Source organism: Macaca thibetana, chromosome 17, assembly GCF_024542745.1.
Source record: "Macaca thibetana thibetana isolate TM-01 chromosome 17, ASM2454274v1, whole genome shotgun sequence".
NCBI classification, from domain to species: domain Eukaryota; kingdom Metazoa; phylum Chordata; class Mammalia; order Primates; family Cercopithecidae; genus Macaca; species Macaca thibetana.
Window position 1 is genome coordinate 75,634,155 of NC_065594.1, and position 20,014 is coordinate 75,654,168.

The 20,014-nt window shown below is 38.5% G+C and overlaps 1 protein-coding gene across 1 annotated transcript in view; it reads left to right on the plus strand.

Moving 5' to 3' along the window:
• The window catches only part of DNAJC3 (DnaJ heat shock protein family (Hsp40) member C3), a 108,611-nt gene that overhangs the window by 66,520 nt on the left and 22,077 nt on the right, over positions 1-20,014 (plus strand). Inside the window, exons 5-9 of the mRNA XM_050766572.1 lie at positions 6,445-6,597; positions 8,837-9,018; positions 9,486-9,605; positions 12,471-12,576; positions 12,660-12,780. Coding sequence (XP_050622529.1) covers positions 6,445-6,597; positions 8,837-9,018; positions 9,486-9,605; positions 12,471-12,576; positions 12,660-12,780 — 682 coding nt within the window. The remainder of the gene's footprint in view (positions 1-6,444; positions 6,598-8,836; positions 9,019-9,485; positions 9,606-12,470; positions 12,577-12,659; positions 12,781-20,014) is intronic.

Consider the following 20,014-nt stretch of genomic DNA (forward strand, 5'->3'; position numbering starts at 1 on the left):
TACCCAAGACTGGATGATTTATAAAGGAAAGAGGTTTAATAGACTCACAATCTCACATGGCTGGGGAGGCCTTACAATCATGGTGGAAGGTGAAGGAAGAGCAAAGGGACTTCTTAAATGGCAGCAGGCAAGAGGGTGTGTGCAGGTGAACTGCCCGTTATAAAACTATCAGATCTCATGAAACTTACTCACTATCATGAGAACAGCAGGGGAGGGACCCACCCCTGTGATTCAGTTGCCTCCCACTGGGTCCCTCCCATGACACATGGGAATTATGAGAGCTACAATTCAAGATAAGATTTGGGTGGGGACACAGCCAACCACATCAATTAGCTATATTCCTACATTTTCCTGCTTCATTAGTTATATATTAAACAACTATTTGAGCTCATCCTCTATGTCCGTTTTCCTTGTGCAGGGTGTGTCTAGGATGGTGGTTCTTGGGATTGGCCTTAGGATCTCATTATAGTGTTAAATATTGAGGTTGCCAAAGAGCTTTATTTTTCAGTATTTACTATATTAGAAATAAATTTGAGAAATTAAAATAACTTAATGAAAAGTTACTACATGTTAATATTTTTTGTGTAAAAGTAACTGTTTACAAAAGCCAAATTTTAGTGTTGAGTAGTGTTTGTTTCACATATTTGCAAATTTTATTAATATCTGTCTTAATTGAAGATAACAATTCTCATATCTGCTTCTGTATTCAATCTGTTGTGATTTATGCTTTTGTTGAAGTATATTGAAGATACTATGGCCTCACAGATAGGCAGTTAGAAAAAGAATATTTTTGTATTCTTTTTAATTACGAGTATTCTTCTTTGATGTTCCACAAAACTCCACTCGCGATTATATAGGTTAGTTGCATATGGACTCTGAATCCTTATTAATGAACTTATAACACTCTCTGTTATAATAAAATGCATTGGTTTATCTTGTCCTTTGAATGGGTTCTTTATCTTTTATCCGTAGATGCTTTTGTTCTCACAGACCCCTGAAAGGGCATTAAGGAATCCCAGGGATTCCTAGGTCACACTTTGAGAATCACTGCTACAGTGTTATCTGCCTCAGAAAGTGGTTGCTACTTTAAGGTTATGGATATTTTTAGCCTGGCAGATAAATTTGTCCTGTCCTGTTAAGTGGTTATATGAATTTATATTCCTACTAGCAGTATAGGGGAGTTCTAGGTATACAACCTCTTCAACACTTCATGTGAACAGATAGTGTGAATTTTGCTAACCTGTTAGTGTGAGAAAGGCTCTTTGAGGTTCTTTGTGTATATTTCTGTTGGGTTCTAGTTATCCAACTATTTCCTTTTTTCTTCTTCTTCTTATTTTTTGAGACGGACTCTCGCTCTGTCGCCCAGGCTGGAGTGCAGTGGCGCGATCTCCACTCACAGCAAGTTCTGCCTCCCAGGTTCACACCATTCTCCGGCCTCAGCATCCCAAGTAGCTGGGACTACAGGCGCCTGCCACCACGCCCAGCTAATGTTTTTGTATTTTTAGTAGAGACAGAGTTTCACCATGTGAGCCAGGATGGTCTCGATCTCCTGACCTTCTGATCCACCCACCTCGGCCTCCCAAAGTGCTATTCAACTATTTCTTTTCCATCCATCCACCCTCCTTCTTCTTCCCTCCTGCTTTCTCCCCACCCTCAATGGATTTAGCTGATTCTTCCTTAGTCTGTTCTTTCCATATGGTTATACACGCTGTGTCTTTTTCTCATAGTCATTACCTCAGGAATTTTAATATGCATGCTTAACAAGGTAATCAAAACACAAGGATGTTAGAACACTTTAATTCAGTCACTCACCGCCTGACTTGTATACTGTTGTTTCCAAAAACATTAGTTCTTTATGTTTTTTTCTTTTTCTTTTTCTTTTTTTTTGGACATTCAAATTAGTGTTATTTTTGTATAGTTCTTTTAACAAGAAACATATGTGCAGAAAGAGTATGTGAGGGCAAATTCTAGAATTCACTGCAGAATGTAATGTTGCATATACCTCAAGTGTTACATATTTTTCTATATGCTATCAAATAATATCAAATGAAAATTTAAATTTTTGCTACTTACCCCAAAACATTAAATAGAATTAGAAATATTAATTTCTTGAGGAATAAGCAATTCATTGAATATATTTTATGCCAAAGTCTGATTTTATTTCGACTTCAGAGAAGTCAAACAAAGGTTCTATTATTCTAGGACCTTAATCACTGTAGCGTTAATAGAGGGGACCCAGTTTAAGTGGGCTAATATCTAATACCATGGGAAATAAATTGAGCATCTTTCTAAAGTGTGTGTTAGCACTTTTCAGAGTACTTGCTATGTGTTACGTAGAGTATCTTCTTAATCTCTCAGTCACTGCCCTACAGGGTGTTGGTATTATTATCCCTCTTTTATTGGTAAAGAAAATGCAGAAAAGACATAGCTAATTAGTGGTTGCCAGGATTGGGGTTTAATAAAGTCATCTAGACTTTATTTTAAAGCAATATCTGTTTGGAAATATTCACAGCCCAGTCACTGAGAAATGGTAAAATTTCCACACTGTGTTCCTACTGTATTGGTTATCTGCTGCTAGATAAGAAATTATCCAATGTTAGCCGCTTGAAGTAACACACATTTATATGATTTCACAGTTTATGGGGTCAGGAATCTGGGCGTGGTGTAGCAGGGTCTGCTACTAACTACAGGGTCATGGGCTACAGTGAAGGTGTGAGATAGGGCTACAATAGTATTTGAGGGCTTGGCCAGTAAAGGATCTGCCCCTAAACTTACTCAGTTGGCAGTATTTAGTTCCTCTTGAGGTGTTAGACTGTTGGCCAAAGTCTTGCCTTGGTTGTTTCTCACATGGGCCTCTCATATCTCACAACATGGCAGCTTCCTTTATCATAGCCAGCAAGTGAGAAGGTGAGAGGGAGTGCTAGCACAATGGAAGTCAGTTTTTTGTGACCTAATCAAGGACGTGACAGCTTATCACTGTGGTCATACTCTGTTTTTTAACAAACTTTTATACTGAAAAACAACAGACCTAGGTTCATACCTCTCTTACCTTATACTAAGATAAATTCAAAATGCATCAGAGATTTAAGTGTAAAAAAAAGGCCGGGCATGGGCTGGGTGTGGTGGCTCACACCTGTAATTCCAGCACTTTGGGAGGCCAAGGTGGGTGGATCACTTCAGGTCAGGAATTCAAGGCCAGCCTGGCCAACATAGTGAAACCCCATCTCTACAAAAATACAAAAATTAGCCAAGCATGGTGGCGTGCACCTGTAATCCCAGCTACTTGGGAGGCCGAGGCAGGAGAATCACTTGCACCCGGAAGGTGGAGGTTGCAGTGAACTGAGATTGCACCACTGTACTCCAGCCTGGGCGACAGAGTGAGCCTCCATCTCAAAAAAAAAAAAAAAAAAAAAAAAAAAAGCTGTGGCTGTGGCTGAGTGCAGTGGCTCATGCCTGTAATACCAGCACATTGGGAGGCCAACACGGGAGGATCACATGAGTCCAGGAGGGCAACATAGTAAGAACCTGTCTCTACTGAAAACAGAGAAACTTAGCTGGGTTATTCTGTTTGTTAAAAGGAGTTACCAGGTCCGCCTCATGCTCCAGAAAGGCATGAATACCAGTAGGCGAGGATCACTGGGGGCCGTCTTAGAAGGCTGCTTACCACAACTGCCAACCCTGTGTTTTTATTTGAGGTGCCAGAGGTAGAGGTGCAGTCATACAGAAGGCTCCTCATCTCTTTGAATAAGCCCCCAGCCCATAGCTATTCTGGGTTATTTTTCCAGAAGCTCAGTGACCAGGATACATAGTGAGAAGTAAAAAATATAAAATATTGTCATAGGAAGGGATTTGGCTGAAAGAGTCAGAAATGTGAAAGCCCTAACTTCTCTACACGCAGGTGTAGAGAAAACGAGGAGGTGATTGAGAGGAGTCAACAGCCTCGTGGTAATAATAAAAATCTTCATCTCAGATGGGCACAGTGGCTCACATGTGTAATCCCAGTGCTTTGGAAGGCTGAGACAGGAGGATCATCTGAGGCCAGGAGTTGGAGAACAACCTGGGCAACGTAGTGAGATGACCCTGTCTCTACAAAAAAAATAATAAAAAAATTAGCTGGCTGTAGTGGTGTGCACCTGTAGTTGCAGCTACTTGGGAGCTGGGACTCGAGGATTGCTTGAACTGAGGAGCTGGAGATTGCAGTGAGCTAAGAACATGCCACTACACTCCAGCCTGAGAGACAGAGAAAGACTCTGTCCCCTGTCTCTTTAAAGAATAAAAAAATTGGCTGGACTTAGTGGCTCACGCCTGTAATCCCAGCACTTTGGGAGGCTGAGGCAGGCGGATAACAAGGTCAGGAGTTCAAGACCAGCCTGGCCAATATGGTGAAACCCCATTTCTACTAAAAATACAAAAACTAGCTGGGCGAGGCGGCAGGTGCCTGTAGTCCCAGCTACTCAGGAGGCTGAGGCAGGAGAATTGCTTGAACCCGGGAGACGGAGGTTGCAGTGACCCGAGATTACACCGCTGCACTCCAGCCTGGGTGACAGAGCGAGACTCCGTCTCAAAAAAAAAAAAAAAAAAAAAAAGAATTAAAAAATCCCCCCAAACCCAAACTTCATCTCACTTGACTCTCTTTGAAACTCTCAGGCTTCTAAGGAAACCCTTTGTTTCTCCAACTCCTTTCTTACCTCCTTGGAAGAATCCTCTCTCCCTCTTCCCCACCTCTCTTCCGGCCTCACAGAGGCCTCGATGGCCTGAGCTCACTCCCTCTTTCCTGTTCCCATTACCTGAGCCCTCCAGCCTCTGTCCCGAGATTTAGGGCTTCTCCTCTCACCTTCCAACAAGAAAAATTATGTGGAGGAAATTAGACTCCAATGTTACAGAGGAAAAAAGGTACAAATTCGATCCTGAAGAGGCTGTCAGTGTTTGATACATTCTATTGAAAAGAGTCAGGAGTGTACTCATAGGAAACAAGTTAATCAATAAACTTTTACCCAGAGCAAAGTGACAGTGCACACACATTCATACTCTCTCTGATGGCTTTTATCCGAAGTATTCAAGACCACCCAAAGGATGATAAAACAGAGACAAGCATGTCTGGCTCCAAACAACACCCTTAAACTGGATGATGTAATCATTTGGGGAACCCCTCCCCCAGAGTGAGTGGAGGTTACCAATTCCTAGTTACCTATGAATACTTCAAGTCCTGTCCTTCAAAAGTCAAGGGTTAAAACAGACAAAATGTCATCGCTAATATATCCTAAAACACAAAATGGACAAGTATAAAACCCTTGCCAATAAATAATATTGATAAAGTTTCTCATTTGGAGTGTTCTCTCCCACCAGGTTGGTAGTGGGAATATCCTTTAAAAATTAATCCACTGAAAGGAGGAGGAGTGTGATTGACTCATTGAGGAGGCAGATTTCTAGAATTAACTTTCCTTTGTCTGTACCTCACCAAAATTGGAGCCCTTCAGTTATAGTTTCCATCTTAATAAGAATACTAAGATTTCAGAAATTGGTACCTGTAAACTACAATCTTAACCTCCCCTCAGGTTTAAAAAGTGTAGCTATCTGGTTTTCTGAGACATTATTTTTTTGTCTGGAGGAAGAAATTGTTGAGTCCGTGTGCACAGGGCTGGGTTTGGGAGTGGGGTGAACTGTAAGTAAAAACAAGGGATCTTACTGGGGTGATGGAAATGATCTAACACTGTGCTGATGGTTGCACAGCTTGGTACATTTATTTTTAAAAAATCAAAGAATTGTACATTCGAAATGAGCAATTTTATGTTATATAAATGATGTCATTATAAAGTTATTTTAAAAAGAGGCAGTGTGCAGATCTCTTAAAACCACATCATGCACCTTTTAGTAAGGTATTACTCTTATTTCCTTCTAAATTCTTTCTTATACTTTAACCCTTTTGGTATCAGATCTTTTTAAAAATCTTAGAGCCTCTAAAAAAGCTGGTCTCTTCTTTCAGTTTCCCTATGTGTTTCATTATTTTGGTTATTTTATACTTAAAAAAATAGGAACTATAACTAGAAGGCAAAATAAATAAAACTCAGGTTAATTTATTCTTCAGAATAAATTGTAAGGCATATTTATATACTCTGCAGCTATATGTAAGAAGGTGAGAAACGTGCTTTCCTTCCTCTGTTCTTCTCTGTCCTTTCACATGCCTACATGTATTTGCTTCCCGGTAAGTTAGCGGGACCCAGGTCTTCTGAGTCTAGATCTGTTGTTCATGCTCGTGGACCATATCGGTAGAAATCAGGGGCCTTCCCTGCTGCATCCAGTCATGAGACAAGCCAGTTTTTCCAGTATCTCTTTACCTTTTTACCCAATGAACTTAAGTATTTGGAATGGTTGACCCTTGTGTATATTATAGGTATCAGACTTAAGAGATTAAAAACTCTGCTTAATTTTTTATTTTCCGTATAGCTCAAATCTAATCCAAGTGAAAATGAAGAAAAGGAAGCGCAGTCTCAACTTATAAAATCTGATGAAATGCAGCGTTTGCGTTCGCAAGCACTTGATGCTTTTGAAAGTGGAGATTATGCTGCTGCTATAGCCTTCCTTGATAAGATTTTAGAGGTAAGTCTCTTAGATACTGCAGTTGACCAGCCTAACACTTATTGTAAGGCACATTTATATACTTTGACATGTCACATATCACAAAAACCTAGACAGGAGAAAATCAGGTTGGTCCTTGGGCTTTTAACTCTTAAGTATAAAATAATGTTTATATAAAACAAAATTTGGACTGAAGTTTTCAGTAAATGTACTGAATGTGCTGTAGCTTGAGAGTTAAATATGTTTATATATTGCTTGCTTTGCTATTTTAGTTGATTTTGTATTTTTTTGGGAAGAAAACTAGGGGTTAGATAATGGGATAAAAGATGAAAGAGATGGTTGGAATAAAAGGAAAAATGATGTTCGGGAGGAAAGAGGAATGTTTAGAGAAAAATTTCTAGAAAATAAGGCAGATAAAGAGTTGATAGTATGTACCTGTAGTCCTAGCTACTTGGGAGCTGAGGCTGGAGGATCACTTGAGCCCAGGAATTCGTGGCTGCAGTGAGCTGTGATCGCTCCACTGTCCCCCAGCCTGGGCAAGAGAATGGGACCCTGCCTCTAAAAATATTAATAATTGACTGAGTACGGTGGCTTATGCCTGTAATCCCAGCACTTTGGGATGTCGAGGTGGGTGGATCACTTGAGGCCAGGAGTTTGAGACCAGCTTGGCCAACATGGCAAAACCCTGTGTCTTAAAAAGAAAAAAAAAAAATGGTGTGGTGGTGCATGCATGCCTGTGATCCCAGCTGAGGCGCTGAGAAGCGGAGGTTGCAGTGAGCCGAGATCATGCCAAAAAAAAAAAAAGAATAATAATAATGGTTGATAGAATCCAGAGAGTTCTAGCTAGGGAAATCTAAGTCTTGGTTTCCTTGCCTCTGAAGGATTTAATGACAACTGATTTCCGAAGGAAGTCTACTGAAATATTCAAATGGAAGCAGTCGTAATTCACATTTATTTAAGATTTTCACAGTATTTTGATATACAGTTTCATTTAATTTTGGCTCTGAACTTATATGTAGAATGGACATTTTGTTGATAATTTTACAGAAGATATTGTGATATGGTCTAGTAGAATTCATGTTTTACTGGGTTATTTTGTTTATGCTTTAAGGAAATATAGTTTACATTTTTACCTTCCCATAGACCATTTTGACTTAGCTCATTGTCCATGATATTTATGTATAATGTTGATTTTGATATTTTCGTATATGTGAAAAGTCAATACGAGTTTAGAACAGCTCTAAGAAATATGCAAAGATACTTCCACCAGCCTTATTGATGAGCTCTTGGGTTTATGATTTGAAGAATACTATTGTGTTTACTAAACCCTTATGAACTTTTTGGGAATAGGGTTGGTGAAGCCTCAACCTCCTGCTTTCTCACGGTATTTTTTTCTTTTCTTTTCTTTTCTTTTCTTTTCTTTTCTTTCTCTTCTCTTCTCTTCTCTTCTCTTCTCTTTTCTTTCTTTTTTTTTTTTTTTCTTGATATGAGGGTTTACTTTTAAGGAGGTGACAGTTTACAGAAGATAATTTCTTAAAACATTTTTTTGTTTAGAGACTTGGTCTCTCTCTCTGTTACCTAGACTGGAGTGCAGTGGTACGATTATAGCTCACTGTAACCTCAACCTCCTGGGCTCAAGTGATCCTCCCACCTCAGCCTCCTGAGTAGCTGGGACCACCGGTGTGTTCCACTGCACCCAGTTAATAATTTTAAATTTTTTGTGGAGATGAGATCTTGCTCTGCTGCCTAAGCTGGTCTGGAATTATAGGCATGAGCCACTGTGCCCAGCTAAGAATTTAATGTGGTTATTAGCAGAAAAAAGTAGTTTGCCAATTTAGAACCTAGATTTTATTTTTTGACTACAAATTAGAATTGTTGATTAAGTATAAAAATCTGATAACAGAATATTCTCTTCAAATATGCTTCACTAGGAACAACCCTCCAATAGTAAATGCTATGTTTTCTTATTTTCAGTGTCTTAGAATTATATAATCGAAGGAGGTAAGAAAAGGGCCTTGTTATTATATATATCCCTTCCCCCATTAGAATTCATTTACAACATTTTTGGAGAAACTATTTTGTCACATCAGTTTTGTCACATTTAAATTGTATCAGATTTTAAAATAATATTTGCAGTCTATAAGTCATCACATTAATTGAGAATGTTTTATGTTGATACGTAGATAAAAAATACGTGGAATGCAACAATGAATGTGCATAATTTTTTCTTCCTTAAAGTCTAGTTCTTTTGTTCCTCAAGGTTTGTGTTTGGGATGCAGAGCTACGGGAACTTCGAGCTGAATGTTTTATAAAAGAAGGAGAACCTAGGAAAGCTATAAGTGACTTAAAAGCTGCATCAAAGTTGAAGAATGATAATACTGAGGCGTTTTATAAAATAAGCACACTGTACTACCAGCTAGGAGACCACGAACTGTCCCTCAGGTCAGTCCTACTGACACACGTCTGATCTTCTTTAATTGTTGGCAGTAAGATAACCTCATCTTGTTTTAACATTTTAATATTAAATTAATAAGATGATGGTGGTTAAGGCTATTTTTATATTGTATATCCATTTATATATTTTGTGTTATTCCCATGTTACTTTAATTCCACAGTTTGTTTTCATGAAGCTGCTTATTAAAATAAACAGGAAGGCTCTTACATTTCTAGAAACAAAATTGAATGTTTACTATATAATGCTAGTAAGTCATTTTAATTTGAATTAACAAATGTATGCATAGTACAATGCCATATATAAATGTGCATAGTAAATTATAAGTCTCAGTATGTTTTTGTTTAATTGTTGCAAACAAAAAATACTTTTACTGTGATTTCTGTATTTAGCGTGGAAAACTACTCATTGATTGTTTTGACATGGAGTATTTTCCTTTTTTTAAATACATGAACAGTGAAGTTCGGGAATGTCTTAAACTTGACCAGGACCATAAAAGGTGTTTTGCACACTATAAACAAGTAAAGAAACTTAATAAGCTGATTGAGTCAGCTGAAGAGCTCATCAGAGACGGCAGGTGAGAATACGGTTGTTCCAGCTGTCCAGCCATTCCTTATATGTTAGACTGGGCACAAGTGAATTACAGAACTGCTTTTACTTCTCAGCCATTGAGGGTGGGGTATTCTAGACAGCCCTGGGCCTTAGCAAAACTACCAGAACTGGACATTTTTGGAATAGGGAAGAATATAAACAATAGTAACTGTGTAGTATTCTTACCAGCAGACTTACTTGTATTATACCAAATATTTATTATCTCCTATATCAGGCACTGAGCTGTGTCCTGAGGGTACAGAAACGAAGCTGATGGTAGTTTGTGTTCTTAACAAGTTTATAGCATTGCGTGGGAGACACATATAGGAACAGATTATTAAAAGACAATATGATACCAAAGTGATAGAATGTACATAGGATAATTGGAGTACCAAAAAGGAGTATTTACTCCAAACCAGGATGGTGAAGGCAAGGAGTGAAAGAGAAGCTTTTTTTAGAGAAGACGATAGATATTTAAATCCTAATCCTAAAGAGAAAGTAAGAGTGGGCGGAAGTAAGAGGCTGTGTCGGTGTTAGTGTTATTTGTAGAGGGTTTGTAGGCTGGGCGGGAGGACTGAAAAGAGTACAGGGCACTGCAGACAAAACTGCCTAATAGAAAATAGGCTCTAATTCCTCTACTTTTAGTAGCTTTGTAAATTACCATCATGAGAATGCTTTACCCAGTTTCCCCCAACATCTTGCAGACTATAATGCCTTGAAAAACCATAGTACCTTGTCACAATGAGGTTATTGATGTGGGTGCAGTCAAGATACAGAATAATTTCATCCCAACAAGGACCCCTCATGTTGCCGTTATAGCCACACCTACTTCCCTGTTGTTCCTATCCCTTCCTTAGCTAATCTAGTTACTTCTAGAATTTTGTCATTGTAAGAATGTTACATAAATAGAATCATACAATGTATAAACTTTTGGGATTGGCTTTTTTTTTTTTTTTTTTTTTTTTTTTGAGACAATCTCACTATGTTGCCCACCTGTTCACAGGTGCAGTCATAGTACATTGCAGCCTTGAACTGTTGGCCTTGAGTGATCCTTCTGCTTCAGCCTCCTGAGTAGCTGGGACTTCAGACACATGCTACCACAGCTGGCAGCATGGGCTTTTTCCCCCCTCATTCGAATTCTCTGGAGATTTATCCATATTGTATCAATAATTCCTCGTTTACTGTTGAATGGTTTCCATGGTGTGGATTTACTGCACTTTGTTTAACCATTTATCCATTGAAGGACCTGAGGTTGGGAGTTCGAGACCAGCCTGACCAACACAGAGAAACCCTGTCTCTACTGAAAATACAAAATTAGCTGGGCATGGTGGCACATGCCTGTAATCCCAGCTACTGCAGAGACTGAGGTGGGAGAATCACTTGAACCCAGGAAGCAGAGGTTGCGGTGAGCCGAGATTGCACCATTGCACTCCAACCTGGGCAACGAGAGCGAAACTCCGTCTCAAAAAAAAAAAAAAAAAGTTTTCTGTTTGCAAGTCTGCCCTTTTCAGGTCCTCTGGCTAGAGACAGCAGCCTTCTGCAGGTTTTTGTTACTGTCGTTCTGTACCTGTTGGCATTTCTGCATTGCTGGAATCTTCAGCTCCAAGTCTGGGATACATGAGACGAAAAAAGGAACCCAGGGAACTTCTTACCATGTTTTTCCTCAGGTCCTGAGTCACTAGCTAGTCTGTCTTCTCTCCTCCTTTGAAAGTTTTCTATTTTAAAAAATATACATTTAATTTCTAGGGTTTTTAGTTGTGCTTAGCTGGAGGAATTGGGAAAAATACATCTATTCCACTTTCCCAGAAGCTGGCTTTTTTGCTTTTTTCTTTTACTTTAAGTTCCAGGATATATGTGCAGAACGTGGAGGTTTGTTACATAGGTAAACGTGTGCCAAGGTGGTTTGCTGCACCTATCAACCCATTACCTAGGTATTAAGCCCCGCATTCATTAGCTATTTGTCCTGATGCTCTCCCTCCCCTTGTTGCCTGCCCCACACAGGCCCCCGTGTGTGATGTTCCCCTCCCTGTGTCCATGTGTTCTGATTGTTCACCTCCCACTTATGAGTGAGAATATGCAGTGTTTGGTTTTCTGTTCCTGTGTTAGTTTGCTGAGGATGATAGAGAAGCTGGCTTTTATTTTAAATGTTTTAGTTAAGCCTGTGTTTTAATACATCAGCATATTTACATATGAAGATTGTAGCACTTTGGGAATAATGTGCCACCATGGCATAGAAACATATTTTTTAGTTTACTATTGTTGAGGAAAATAACTGAGTATCTATAACAGGATTAGTACTTTTTACTGGTTTGAAGAAAATGCTGAAATAGCTTTTATTCTTAGAAAGCTTATACAGTTGGGAATTTAATCAGGTACCTTCTGTATGAACTACATTGTACTTTGTTGTGAATACTGACATTAATTATATAAAATGGCATGTAATGGGTTCCGTTATTTTCATGGAAGTGTTTACTGACCAAGAAATAAAACTTGATCTCTGTATTGTTCAATGTGCTCAGTATAAGTCAGACTTCAACAGGGTATTTTATTCAGGTTCGGAATTCTGAGCTTGTTTCTGTAAGGAAATTCTTCTGGTTTGATTGGTACTTACAGGTATGCTTTGTTCTGTCCATCTGCATCTCCTATGGTCAGATGTTTTTATTTCTTAACTCTTAATTATGGAGTGTACCTTCTATGGGACTCTAGATTAATAAGGGAAAAGCCAAATCTGAAGCCGTGGCCTCATCCAGTTGGATTGATTAAGCAACACATGGTGAAGAGGGGAGGAGCCTTTCTACAGCTCTGGAAATCGAATGTCATTGTTTCTTATCATGATTTGCTCATTTCTTAGATACACAGATGCTACCAGCAAATATGAATCTGTCATGAAAACAGAGCCAAGCATTGCTGAGTATACAATTCGTTCAAAGGAGCGGATTTGCCATTGCTTTTCTAAGGTAAAGTTGACTTGTTCCCAGAAATGTGAAAACTCATCATGTGGAATACCAACCATAAATCCCTTTCTCACATTTCCTTTTAGGACGAGAAGCCTGTTGAAGCTATTAGGGTTTGTTCTGAAGTTTTACAGATAGAACCCGACAATGTGAACGCCCTGAAAGACCGAGCAGAGGCCTATTTGATAGAGGAAATGTATGATGAAGGTAAATCTTTAAGGAATTTGATTTGCAGTACCGAAGTGTTGATTAGGAAATTATCACATTTTAAGCTTCCTTTTCCTTAAAACAAGTTTACCGGAGTACCTGGAAATGGTGACGATTTAGAAAAATGGCAGAGAACTTGAAAATTACTCTTCCATAGTGGAACCTGAAAGGTATACCATGTGAGGAAAGAGTTCTGCCATTGAAACCAGTTCAGTACAATAGAAAAATAAGTATTTTAGCTTTTTTTTGTAGAAAGTTAGGAAAAAAATAAAATAGAAAATTTAAATGTAGTTCTCATGTCATCCAGAGGTAATCACTGTTCATTTTGCATTTATCTTTTCCAGCTTATGTCTATGCACATACATTACTCTATATTTTATGCACATATACATATTCTCTCTCTCTCTATATATATACACACACACACACACTCGGTGTGTATGAAACATATATACAGAAAGCATACATATATGTCATATATCCCTAATATAAAATGATCCTCTGTGACCCCAAGCTGTGTAGTAAAATAGGACAGCTGCTGCCCTGTTTTGTTCAAGCCGAATGAAGTAACAAGATTCCTGCTAGATGTTGTGAGGACCTTGGATAAAAGCAGTGTCCTGTTTTTGGAAGAAAACTGTGGCGTATATAGTAATATATAGTTTTTGAAAAATAGAATCCATATATATATATGGAGATATATATATATATAGTTTTATACTTTTTTTCATGTGACACTAAGTTATGAACATTTAAATGAAACAGTTTTTAAAAAAATAGCATTATAAGCCCTTATTGCAAATATTTTGTTTCAAATTCAGATAAAGCATTTTAAATCAAAAACTAATTTTCTCTTATAGTTAAATGAAGGGTTTGAATGGTAAAATTTGGTTTGTGATACTCTTTTTAAGGCAAAACTGGTCAATCTCTTTTTCCCTGCTTTCCTCAATTAGAAAAGAATCTTGCTCCTAAGCAAGTTCCCGGTTTCCAGGGAATGATAACAACCTGGTCACTACTATTCCTGTGACATCTTGTGGGGGATTCAGACCTTGAGGTCTCTGAATGAGGCTTGAAATGAATGCAGTCAAAATGATGTTTTAATATTCATAAGCATGCTTCAATAAGGCAGGTAGTCCACATAGAAAATCCCTTTAGCACACTCATTCTCTTTCCTTTTGAGCCACCGTGTCTACTCGCTGAGATGGTTTTACTCTAGGATTTTGCATTCCAGTTAGTTTTTGGAACTCTTTATCAAAGATACTTTTGTCATCTGTATGTAAACCCTTAGCTCTTACTGCGAAATTAGAGAAGCTACAGAAGAATATAAAGAGCTTAGCTGTTAAAAAAAAAAAAAAAAAGAAGGCTAAATCTTGTAGAATGCTAAATATAATTTGAAAGATGCTTTTGGAACTTGAATGTTAAACTGACTTGCTTTTTGGGGAAACCTGATGGCTTAATTCTGGAAGAAAAAGATGCTTAGTGCTAATTTGATATAATTGATCTGGTTTCTTTCTTTTTTTTTTTTTTTTTTTTGGAAATGGAGTCTTGGTCTTTTACCCAGGCTGGAGTGCAATGGTGCGATCTTGGCTCACTGCAACCTCCACCTCCTAATTGCAACCAGTTCTTCTGCCTTAGCCTCCCGAGTAGCTGGGATTACAGGTGTGCACCACCACGCCTGGCTAATTTTTGTACTTCCAGTAGTGATGGGGTTTCACCATATTGGCCAGGCTGTTCCCGAACTCCTGATCTCAAGTGATCTGCCTGCCTTGGCCTCCCAAAGTGCTCGGATCACTTGGCCCTGCCCAGTTGATCTGTCTTTGAAGCCTGTTGTTTCCTTGAAAAAATTCTTTTGTATAGGAATTTATTAAAGAGAGAGAGAGAATGGTTGCCAGCTCTCTAAATTTGCAAAAGAAAGAAAGGAAAAGAGCCGGTATAATTGAAACTGACAAGTATTACCTGACTCGTTTGGATTGGATTCAGGGGTTTAGTAAATGATGTAAATAAATAATAATCTTACTTAACTAAGCTAAATAACAGTATGTCTTCAGTTTACTTGAGTTAGAAATATGCTTTCCATATTCTTCTTCCTGGTTTTACCTTTTTTAAATAAGCAATTAAAAATGATGGCAGGTACATAATAAAGAATGAATAGGTTTAGGTTAGTGAATAATGGAACATGGACATTTATTAATTTGGGGTTTAGAATTATCAGGAAACATATCGGGATATCACTCAATAGAAAGGAAGTAAAGTAAGACTGTTATTTGAGGATGCCTCTGAGATCTTGAAAAATCAAGGGAAATTCTTCAGATCTCTGCATGTCTCCGTTTTAATAGCTTTTGAGAGGAAGAAACTGACATTGAAGCAATACGAAAATATTGACAAATTCCTTTGAATATAGGGGTAACACAGGTGTCCTTAGGAAATGATCAGTTATATTTTGCTAGAACTTTAGCTGTGTGAGGGCAGAGACCTGTGGCTGTTATATTAACTGATGCATTCCTGGTGCTTATGCTGGCACTCATGTTTGCTGAATGAATGAAGGTAATTTATTTATTATACAATGAAGTCATAGTGGAGAGTAGGGAATTTAGAATTAGTCCTGCCTTTGAGTCTGGCTTTGTGCAGTTATTCTATTTTTTTTTTTTTTTTTTTTTTTTTTTTTTGAGATGGAGTCTCGCTCTGTAGCCCAGGTTGGAGTGCAGTACCGTGATCTCCGCTCACTGCAACTTCCGCCTTCCAGGTCCCAGTTCAAGCAATTCTCCTGCCTCAGCCTTCCGAGTAGCTGGGATTACAGGAACTGTGCCACCATGCCCAGATAATTTTTGTATTTTTAGTAGAGACAGGGTTTCACCATGTTGGCCAGGCTGGTCTTGAACTCCTGACCTCGTGATCCACCTGCCTCGGCCTGCCAAAGTGCTGGTATTACAGGCATGAGCCACCGTGCCTGGCCAGTTATTCTATTTTTTGTTTTTAATTCTGGTAAAAGATACAATATAAAATTTACCATCTTAACCATTTTTACATGTATAATTTAGTAGAGTTAAATATGCTCACATTGCTGTGAAAAAGATCTTCAGAACTTTTTCATCTTTCTAATCTGATCTCTGTACCCATTAAACAGCTGCTCCTTTTTACCTCTCCCTTAACCCTTGGGAACCACCGTTCTGCTTTCTGTCACTATGAATTTGACTATTCTAGATCCTCATATAATTGGAATCATATACTATTTGTCTTATTGTGCCTGGCATGTTTCACTTAGCATAGTATCCTCCAGGTTCATCCATGTTGTGGCATGTGACAGGATTTCTTTTTCTTTTAAGGCTGAATAGTATTCCATTGTATGGATATCCCACATTTTGTTTATTAATTCATCCACTGATGAACATTTGTGTTGTTTCTGCCTTCTGGCTATTGGAATGGTGTTGCTATGGATATGGGTGTGCAAATATCTCTTTGAGACCCTGGTTTCAATTATTTTGGATATCTACCTAGAAGTGGGATTGCAAAATCATATGCTAGTTCTTTTTTAATTTTTTGAGGAACCTGCATACTGGTTTCTGTCATGGTTACACCATTTTACAATTTTACTAGCAGTGTATAAAGATTCTGATTCTTTCACATCCTCATCAACACTTTTTTTTTTTTTTTTTGAGACAGAGTCTTGCTCTGTCAGGCAGGCCGGAGTGCAGTGGTGCAATATGAGCTCACTGCAATCTCCACCTTCTGGGTTCAGGTGATTCTCCTGCCTCAGCCTCCTGAGTAGCTGGGATTACATGTGTGTGCCACCACACCTGGATTTTTATTTTTATTTTTTTTTATTTTTAGTGGAGACAGAGTTTTCACCATGTTGACCAAGCTGGTCTCAAACTCCTGACCTCAAGTGATCCACCCGCCTCAGCCTCCCAAAGTGGTGGGATTATAGGTGTGAGCTACCATGCTCAGCTGGTCAACATTTTAGATTTTCTCTTTTTTTGATAGTAGCCATCTTAATGGGCTTGAAGGTGGTACCTGGTTTTGGTTTTGATTTTGATTTGTATTTCCCTAATGATTAGTGATGTTGAGCATCTTTTCATATGCTTGTTGGCCATTTATATATTTTCTTTGGAGTATGCCATTTATTTTTGCTATATGGTTTCAATCAAGTCATTTAATTTGTTACTTTTTACTCTACTTATCTGTAAAATAGGAATAAGAACAGTACTTATCTCCTAGAATTGTGGTGGCTATTAAATAAGATGATGCTCAGAAAATGTTCGGCTGCATCTAAATCATTGGTTTCCACTGTACTCATTTTCAGGTTGTTTGGAACTTACATTGACTTTTCTGTACAAACAATACTGTGTGGGATACCTTGCTAGCTAGGACTAACCTGTGACTGCTGCATGAACTCCCTTTGACACAGCAGTTATTGTAGTGTTACTAGTAATATCAATAATTCTGTGAATAGGGCCAAGTAGAGTGCTTTCTCTGGATGAAGGCTGGCCTGGGCAAAATTGTGAAAGAGGTAAAGTTTATCTTTTGATTCCCTAGGGTGTTGTCCTATTCGCAGATTCTTGTGCCCTCTTGCTTATCCTGGGACTCCACCCTGTCATACTACCTAGGCCCGCCCTATCCCACAGAAGTATTCTGTGTTCAAAATTTATACCGGCCGGGCATGGTGACTCACACCTGTAATCCCAGAATTTGGGAGGCTGAGGCAGGTGGATCACCTGAGGTCAGGAGTTCGAGACCAGCCTGGTCAACATGGTGAAACCCCATCTCTACTAAAAATACAAAAATTAGCCCGGTATGGTGGTGTGCACCTGTAATCCCAGCTACTCAGGAGCCTGAGGCAGGAGAATCACTTAAACCCCGGGAGTTGGAAGTTGCAGTGAGCTGAGATCAGGCCATTGCATTCCAGCCTGGGCAACATGAGCAAAACTCAGTCTCTATATATACACACACACATATATATATATACACACACATATATATATACACACACACACACACATACCACCTCTGTGTATCAGCAGTATCAGCCCCCAGCCCAGCTGCGTTTTAGTAAGAGTGGTCAAATTTAAGATATTTGTTAAAAACACTGCTTGGTTTCTATTCCTTATGAGATAAACATTTTTAACCCAAAGGAGTCTGAATAGTGGAACTTCAGGCAAGTGCTTGTGCCATCAGGTCAGGCAGCCTACGAGGGAGGTACTGGGGCCACAGGCCTGCCTCCTGGGCATGAAGGAGACCATTCCCTCTAGCAGATCAGATTTCTCTTGGCTGATGCTTTTTTTCAAGGTTGTTAACCAGGGGTTCCTGGCTTCTGTTTATGTGGAGGAGAGGGGAAGAGATTGGTCTTTGTTGGAAGATGCTGATTGTATTTAAGATCATAACTAAATGTGACTTTATAAGCTGGAGGCTGCTTATATTATTGCCATTCTTTATACAACATTATAATAACCATGGACACATGTAATCAGAATCTAGAAAGCAGATGCTTCTGAAACTTCCACCTCTTGAAATAAGTGCATCTACTTTAGCTCAGCTAATTAGTTGGAAGCAGGTGGTTAGAATAAATGGCTAGTCCTTTGCAAAAACAGTTAGTGGGATATGGCACGTAGGTTGATGAAGTCCTTTGGCTGTACATTTCCTGAACTGTAAAGTCGTGCTTGCAGTTTTTATTCACACTCAGGCCTCTTAGCCACAGCTGCAGACTTCTCATTTCTTTTGAAAAGTGTGTGGTTACAAGGAACACTACATAGCTACCTGCTAGTTTAGCACATTTGCTGACCATATCAGTTGGGTAAAACATTGTACTCCCTCTGGTGCCAACTCTGTGAACCCATGAGCGTAATATGTAGGTGAGGAAGTAGGAAACTGTTACAATAGTCAAACAATATTATTCAGAAAAAGACATAAGATGGATTTCCAAATTATGAAAAGCTTAAAGTGTTGGAAGTAAAAAGTGCTCAGGAAAAAAAGTTCAAGGTCATTGCAGGTGCATAGCTGGGACAGATGCTTAGAAGGCTGTGGAAGGGTCCTTTGCCCTCTCCCAACAGTGACAAGACACATTTGATTTAGTGCAGAGGGTAGGTTTGGATAGAGAAACCTATATGAAACCTATATGAAACAGTCATAGATGTGTTATCATTTTGGCTTTTTGTTAATTGACAAGACTGTAATTTCCTGTGACTAATGAGTGTGATCTCAAGTATGCTTCTTTAAGAAAGGAAAAAAAAAAAAAAAAACCCCAAGATTTTTCATCATCTTAAATAGAAACAGACTAAGTATATGAACGAAGGCCTATATTTGTATCTGCCTACTCCAGTGCTTTGAATAGAGTTGGTGATATTTCTTAACTGTTGATAAAGTACAGCACAAGATTTAAAATCTCATAGTTCAACAGAACTGCAATTATTTTATTTGTATTTTACTGTTAGCACTTTTATCTCTTTTCCCCTATAAAAATGTTAACAGTCCCTCATGTATAATGGATGCTAAAAATAAAGTCAACAAAACAGATGTATAGAGCATGTTAGTGTATCAGATTCAGTTAGTGTGCAGAACAAATTTTGGCCCCTGTGTATAGAATTAAACATAGTATCTCTCTTCATTGTTTAAATTGGCCTAAAATATAATGGCTAGACTTGCCCTCAGATTTGATGTTAGAATGTGATCTACTATAGGAAGTAGTTACCTCAGTGGGAGAAGCTGACTTTAAATTGTTCAGCCCTCTTCACTGAGCTCACAGCTCTCATACACTTCTGGACTCATCATGAGGCTGTATCCTAAGGTTCTTAGATATAAGATCTTTCGCTTTGTTGTCTTAAGGATGAATATGCATAAAACATAGTGGTAGGAAACTTTTTATTTTCATTGTTTATATTATGACAGTCTCACAGCAGGTAAACACTCCCCCCAACATTTTATTATGAGAAATTTCAAATAAAGAGAAAAGTTGAAAGAATTTCACAATGAACACCCATCTCCTCACCATACAGATACTGAAATTAACAGTTTACAATGCCTTATCACATATATCTATCTCTCTAGCCCTCCATTTATCCATCAGTTCATCTTTTTATGATGCATTTAAACAAAGGTATTTGGTTTACTTTTCCCCCAAATACTTCAACTTGTGTATCATTAACTTGAATTTGTTTACTGTCCTCCATTTTTTTCTTTCTTTAGCGATAATTTTAGATACAGTAAAATGCACAAGTCTTAGGGATACCATTCCTAAGGTCTGACA